At 36.5% G+C, this 7,676-nt stretch overlaps 1 protein-coding gene across 1 annotated transcript; it reads right to left on the bottom strand.

Moving 5' to 3' along the window:
• Positions 1-5,332: 5,332 nt before the first annotated feature.
• Positions 5,333-6,424, bottom strand: LOC106050281 (uncharacterized). The gene is made up of 2 exons (XM_013205231.2): positions 6,235-6,424; positions 5,333-5,945 (listed from the first exon to the last, which is right to left on the bottom strand). The coding sequence occupies exons 1-2, from the start codon at positions 6,272-6,274 to the stop codon at positions 5,386-5,388; spliced, it is 600 nt and encodes a 199-aa protein (XP_013060685.2). The 5' UTR covers positions 6,275-6,424; the 3' UTR covers positions 5,333-5,385.
• Positions 6,425-7,676: the final 1,252 nt, after the last annotated feature.

The raw sequence follows: 7,676 nt of genomic DNA on the forward strand, positions 1-7,676 counted from the left end.
TCTAGATCTACACTTAGATATAGACGTAGAGTCTTAGATCTAACTCTAGACCTAGACTTAGATATAGACTTAGAATGACATTGATCTAACTGACTCCGATTAGTGACGGTAACTCTAGATCTAGACTTAGAGACTGAGATCTATTTCTAGATTTAGACTTATGTTAATTATGATCTAGGTTCACAGTCAGCAATAAACAAACAACAACCATTAGTGTCATGGCGGAGAATGATACTTTATTATATTGAACGCGTGCACCTTTGCGCACCATATCAACATCCCCTTTTCTTTAAAAAAAAATAAAACATTTCGGGGAGTATCATAGAAAAAAATAAAACAAAACCACAACATAAACAACTAAACATAACATACATGTATACGCTTCAATCAATATGAAACATATCACATTTAAAAATCAACATTCAATAGTTCATTAAGACACATAGTCATTGAATCTTGTCGGTTTCTTCAACTGATCCCTTGGTCGCAGGGAATGATGAGTTGATGAGTGGTGAACGTGTTGATCCTGAGTTCTATTGTCCTGTATGTTGTTATCAGTATCGGGAAATATATCTTCTTCTGTTTCTCTGTTCGGGTTAATATGCACTCTGTTTCTTTGGTACAATGCAAACCTCGAATAATGTAAGCTTTCTGTTTGACTTGAGACTGGACTCTTCCACGTCTCCATGTAGGGTCATTAGGAGATTGGAAATAGACCATCTGTCCAGTTTTCAGCTGACTTAAATTTCTTGACCTCTTATCATAAGATGTTTTTACACTCATCTGACGTTTTTCTTTCCTTCTCATAATGTTCTCTTGACATGTAGAAATCTTAATGTTACTCCTTTTGTTTGGTATCAGTGTTCGAGTCATCCGACCAAAAAACATCTGAACTGGGCTTAGATTTGTGTCTTGCCTTGGAGTATTTCTAAATTCCAGAAGAGCTTCATAAGCATCTGACTTTGATTCTCTAGATTTCTTCATTATGTTCTTCAAAATTTTAACTGCTGACTCAGCCTTTCCATTGGATTGATGGTGTCCTGGAGAAGATTTCAAATGAGTCACTCCCCATTCCATCATAAATTTGGAAGAATATTCCGATGTGAACTGAGGTCCGCTATAAGATATACAAACTTTGGGCACCCCATATCTTGCAAATAAAACTTTCAGTTTCTTTATAATTGCGTGTGTTGTTGTCAACTGCATGTTTTCTACCTCTATGAAATTTGAATAATAGTCCACTATGGCTAGATATTGTTGGTCACACATTTGAAATAAATCAATTCCAATCTTGTCCCACGGATTAGAACCTATTTCGTGATGTATTAATTCTTCTCTCTGATTTGCTGGTTTATTTTTCTGACAAATGTAGCATGAGTTGGCTATTTCCTGTATTCGAGCTGATAATCCAGGCCAGAAAACTGTTTCTTTTGCTCTTCTTTTCATTGAGTCTACTCCCAGATGTGCTGCATGGAGTTTTTCTTCTATTTCCTTGCGAAGTGATATCGGTATGATTATTTGTTCTCCTTTCAACAAGAGTCCGTCTTCGTATGTTAACATATCTCTTAGTGAAAAATATTGTTTGAGTTCAGGTAAACTATTATGTTTGTCTGGCCATCAATTTAGGATATACTGAATCAGTGTTTGCATTGTTCTATCTTTCTCTGTCTCGATTCTGACTTTCTCCAGCACTGCATCTGGTATTGCCAGTCCGACTGTATTGACACAAACATCAGGGATATCACTCTTTTCCTCTGATGGGTCTCTACTCAAAGTATCAGCTATGAACAAATTTTTGCCTTTGACATATTGAAACTGGATATCGTAACGATAAAGATGCATCATTAGACTTTGTAGCCTTCTCGGAGCAGAACTGAGTGGTTTTTGAAGGATGTTTTCCAGTGGTTTATGGTCATTCTGAACTATAACTGTCCTGCCATACGTATACTGGTCAAAACGTTCCAAACCAACAACCACTGCTAACAATTCTTTTTCAATCTGTGCCCATCTTTTCTGAGTATCAGTTAATGATCTAGAAGCATATGCTATTGGACTGCCATCTTGTAATAACGCTGCTCCTAACCCATTTTGGCTACTATCTGCTTGTAATGTAAGCTCTTTGTTAGGGTCAAAATATATCAATGTGCCATGAGTCGATATTTTCTGTTTTATCTCGTGAAAGCTCGTGTGCATTGATCAGACCAAACAAATGGTGTGTTCTTTCTGATCAACTCTGTTATGGGCTGTAAATCTGTCGACAAGTCTGGAACAAATCTTGCAAGATATTGAACCATGCCACAGAATCTTCGGACTGATGAAATATCTTTTGGAGCATTCAAACTCAAAATCGCAGATACTTTGTTCGGGTCTGGTTTTATTCCTGCTTCTGTAATAATATGACCCAAAAAATTAATCTCATCTGTTCTAAAAACAGACTTTTCGTGGTTCAGTTTAATCTTCTTATCTTGACATCTCTTCATCAGCTCTCTTAGGTTAATATCATGATTTCTGAGTGCTTCTTCTTTCGTTCTTCCTCTTCCTACCACTATAATATCATCAACGTAATTGAAACAGCCTTTCAGTCCTTCTAGTGCTAGATTTAATCGTCTCTGAAAAATTTCTGAACTCACTTTCAGTCCAAATGGTAATCGTTTCCATTTGTATCTACCAAAAGGGGTTATCATTGCTGTCAAATTAGATGACGCTGTGTCTAGTCTGACATGCCAGAAAGCTTCTTGCACATCCAATTTGCTGAATATTTTGGCATCGTTCAAATCTGCCAATATGTCATCTAAAGTAGCAAGATTATAGAGTTCCCTTAGTAAAACTTTATTCAGGGCTTGTGGATCTATGCAGATCCTAATTTTTCCATTAGCTTTTTCCACAATTGCCATCTCACCCACTCTGTAGGCTCTATCACTGGTTCTATGATTCCTCTCTGCACTGGGGTCTTTAACTCCTCCTTAACTCTTTCTTGTAAAGCAATAGGGATCTTTCTACACGGCAGAACCTTGGGCTTAATGCTGCTATCAATCTTTAAAGACACTTCTCCTAAGTCACCCAAATCACCAGTAAACTTTGGACTACAGTCTTCTTCTTGGTTATTCACTACTGATGCTATGAACCTATCTTTATTGACTTTGATTAACTTCATTCTTGTTAAAGTTTCATGACCTAGAAGGCATGCTAGATTATTTGGTACAACTATATATTCCACCTCAAATGTTTCTTTAGTTTTCTCATTTCTCGTCGTTAGAGTGGCTTTCCCTATGGGTCTCATTTCAGTCTTATTCCACATTAGTAATCTTTGCGTTGCCTTTTCTATCTATCTGATTCTTATTTACGTATTTTTCCTGGATGGTATTTACATCAGCTCCACTATCCATTTGAAACCTTACACGGTGACCATTTACTGTCATAACTGCTGTCATCCTTTTCGTTTTGTGGTTCTCCAAAGACATCACCCATTCATTTTTTACCATCATGACATCATCTCTTTTGTCCGACTGCAGCTGTCTTTCATCGTTAGACATATCATCTGACACCTGCTGAACTTTCTTTTTGCACATCACAGCAAAATGATGTCTCCCCTTGCATGCTAGGCACATTTTACCCCATGCAGGGCACTTTTCTTTAATGTATTCGTGAATCCTTCCACAATACCTGCATTTACCTTTCTGAATGTTTGTTCTTGAGGGTGTTGATACTTTCTCAATGATTGGAGGGTCGGCTTGTATTTGTCTCAACTGTTTGTTGGCGGTCTCGTATGCTCTGCAAATATCTCTGCACCTTTCCAATGTGAGACTACTATCTTGTAGCAATTTCATTTTGAGGCATTCATGTCTAATACCAAGAACTACTCTGTCTCTAATCAAGCTATCTTCCAGGCGTTCAAAACAACACGTTTTTGCTAGTCTTCTCAGATTTGTTATGTACTTTTCAATGTCCTCGCCTTCTTGCTGTTCACGCGTATTGAACACATAGCGCTCATAAGTTTCATTCGTTTTTCCAATGCAAAAACTTTCAAATTTGTTCACTATTTCTTCCATCTTTCTTTCTTTTCCCTTCTCAATTTCAAGACCTTCATATATGTCCATCGCTTTTGTTCCTATAATTGTTAGAAAGGTGGCCACTCTGACCTTTTCTGATTCTTCCGACAATTTAATGGCTAACTCATAGTTTCGCCAGCTCCGGTGAAACTTTTGCCAATTAGCGGCCATGTTTCCTTCTACCTCGAGCGGCTCGGGTACAGGAAGGAAATTTCTAGCTGCAATTGCACTGCGTAGCCTTGAATTGTTGCCTATTTATTATTGCAAACAATAAACCTTTATATACTGATTAATGATTACCTGTGATCATTAATATACCGCTGCCACCATGTTAATTATGATCTAGGTTCACAGTCAGCAATAAACAAACAACAACCATTAGTGTCATGGCGGAGAATGATACTTTATTATATTGAACGCGTGCACCTTTGCGCACCATATCAACAACTTAGATCTTGAATCTAGATTTAGATCTAGCTAGATCAATGTCTAGTTTGTATGACAGATGACAATGGAGATACTATGATACATGAAACTGAAAGTATTAGGAAATATTTCAAATATATTATTCATTTCGATATGTGTTTCCGTAGTGTAGTGGTTATCACATCTGCCTAACAGGCAAAAGGTCCCGGGTTTTAGTTGATAAATATTTCTACATTTTTTTTGTGAGTCACATCCTGTATAATAGATATGCGTTTTTTAAAATGATTTTTTAAAGTATATTTTGTTTACAGTCTAATATGTTCTATCCTCTGTCTAGATCTGTCCGTCTGTCTCTAGGTAGACCACTTCGGGGGCCGATTTTGAGTTTGTGTCCACACAAAATGTCTTTGTAATCTTGTTTTTGTTGACTTGTTTAGGTGTTCATTGGATGAACCAAGCGTTTAAAAAGTCAATAAGCTTTTTGTGGTGTCAACCATTTTCTGAAGCCAATTATCGTGTGATTCAGAGCCATTTGTAGGGTGAGCCAATTAATTTGAATTTATTGTTGGTGAACAAGTTGTCTGTGAGCAAGTTGTCTGTGAACAAGTTATCTGTGAACAAGTTGTCTGTGAACAAGCTGTGAACAAGTTGTCTGTGAACAAGGTGTCTGTGAGCAAGTTGTCTGTGAACAAGGTGTCTGTGAGCAAGTTGTCTGTGAACAAGTTGTCTGTGAACAAAGTGTCTGTGAGCAAGTTGTCTGTGAACAAGGTTTCTGCGAACAAGTTGTCTGTGAACAAGCTGTCACTCAATTAGAGTTTGACGATGAAAACAGTTCATTTCAAATAAAAATAAACAGATTTGAAAATAAGTAATATTTTATTATGAAGTTTATTAACATAGAAATTATAATTCATCCAATGATAGCCGAAGGACTTTGGCAAATAGGTGGTAGCGCAGAGGTTGCTACTAAGGAAATCTGATCAGCAGTATATGAGTCGCACCGTCTTATCATGTCAACCCTGCAGTCAGTGGCGATCTTCATACTTCTGCAAGATTGTTCCTGCCAGGTCATTGTAGTATGATTGATTGACTGTGTAATCTTTGTTTCGACGCAATTGGTTAATTCTGGGTAATGGCGGTCAGCCTGGGCCAGGCATGTGAAGTTGACCCTAGGATCGTCACATAAAGACCACTGGAAGGCGTCATTTGTGGGAATGGAGTCCTCCATGGAACAGCGTTCAAACTCGGTCTTAATGCACTCTCTCGCTAATGTGTAGTTCTGCCTGCTGGCACATTGTTTCGTGTAGAAATCGGCGTGGATAGATAAGGTGAGATGTTGGCTTATGTTCTTAGAGACCTCGTCGTACGGCACACCCGAAATGTTGTAGCATCGCAATGTTGCATTTGTCATGACCTCGGGCCCACATCCGGGGAGAAAAATTTGAAACATTCCCGGGCATGCAAGAAGACCTGATGAAAGTAGAATTATATTTTGTTTTGTCAAGCATCCATGTCATTGCAAACAACTGAACATTGAATTGAGATTTTACTTCCATTTCATATCACGTAGACATATAGAAACAAACATCCATTTGACATCACTTCGACATATGAAAGCAAACATTCATATATAGCAAAAATCCATATAATAATAGATCCATGCGATTAAAAAAAACACTTTCAGATGTAGCATAGTCCTGTTACTAATGTTAATTACAATTAAGATTCTAAATATATTTTGTAGATACCAAGAACTTACCCAAAAGAAGGATATGTTTAAACATGATGTGAACTATCATAAAATATATGCCAAACAAATAAGGCTCGAAAGATATTAATTCACAACCGTGATCAAAACTTACACACAAACTTAAATAACACCCAAACAATGGTACCAGATCTTAATAGATAAGCCAGATAAACTTTTCAAAAATAAAAACCAATGCTACTTGATTTACATTTTTTTCCTTCTGGAATTTCCACGTGACCTATTCAGACCGTTTCAATATTTTGATGTAAAAAAAAAAAGTAATCTCATGAAATGATTGCATAACGTTGATTTAGGTCAAACTAATAATCGGAAAATTTGAACCTCGAGTCCAGGACACTCAGATTGAATAACATGTGTATTTTTAAATTGCATTTCTTTTCATCAAACAATATATTCATTAACAGTTTCAATCTACACATGTACCGTTATTATTATTGAAATTAAGTCATATATCCCCAAACGAAGTAGCTCTTCCCAAGGAAAGGGTCCGGATATATTTGACTCCTCTGCTTAGTGAGCTACAGTTCCTTCTATATTGAAGATTATTGGTTGTAGATTTAACATCGCAACAGTGCACATTAATAATAGACTTAAACATTAAAATTAAGTAATGCACAAAGGAAGAATGAGCACTTATAAGACTCGATCTATATCAACACAGTCAATATCAAATAACAAAGAAATACTAATAACTAAAAGCAAAACGTATATGGATTTAGTTTCGTAAGATTAAAATAAATTAAAATATATTTTCAATATTGGTGTAAGGTAACTCTTTCTAGGTGATGCCAAAAATAATAATTGAATTACTTCCCTTAGTAGGTTTTGATATTATCCACACGATATACTTCTTGGAAGAACTATAATTCCGTATTATATAACTACTAGATCTATTGAGATACTATGACATCTTAAATTTTGTCCATGACCAAGATAAATCTTTATTTTTAATAGAAGGACAAGCGACTACTATTGGGAAAAATTGATTTCATTAGCAACCTCTCGAATAAGCTCAGTTCAAAGTAGCTCCAAAATAGGCTTGTATCTTCACTCAGTTCAAAGTAGCTCCAAAATAGGCTTGTATCTTCACTCAGTTCAAAGTAGCTCCAAAATAGGCTTGTATCTTCACTCAGTTCAAAGTAGCTCCAAAATAGGCTTGTATCTTCACTCAGTTCAAAGTAGCTCCAAAATAGGCTTGTATCTTCACTCAGTTCAAAGTAGCTCCAAAATAGGCTTGTATCTTCACTCAGTTCAAAGTAGCTCCAAAATAGGCTTGTATCTTCACTCAGTTCAAAGTAGCTCCAAAATAGGCTTGTATCTTCACTCAGTTCAAAGTAGCTCCAAAATAGGCTTGTATCTTCACTCAGTTCAAAGTAGCTCCAAAATAGGCTTGTATCTTCACTCAGTTCAAAGTAGCTCCAAAATAGGCT

Source organism: Biomphalaria glabrata, chromosome 4 (assembly GCF_947242115.1).
Source record: "Biomphalaria glabrata chromosome 4, xgBioGlab47.1, whole genome shotgun sequence".
NCBI lineage: Eukaryota > Metazoa > Mollusca > Gastropoda > Planorbidae > Biomphalaria > Biomphalaria glabrata.

Coding starts and splice junctions, on each gene's coding strand:
- LOC106050281 (XM_013205231.2), bottom strand. CDS start 6,274: ATGATAGTTCACATCATGTTTAAACATATCCTTCTTTTGG. Junction 5,946..6,234: donor TAAACATATCCTTCTTTTGG/GTAAGTTCTTGG, acceptor TACTTTCATCAG/GTCTTCTTGCATGCCCGGGA.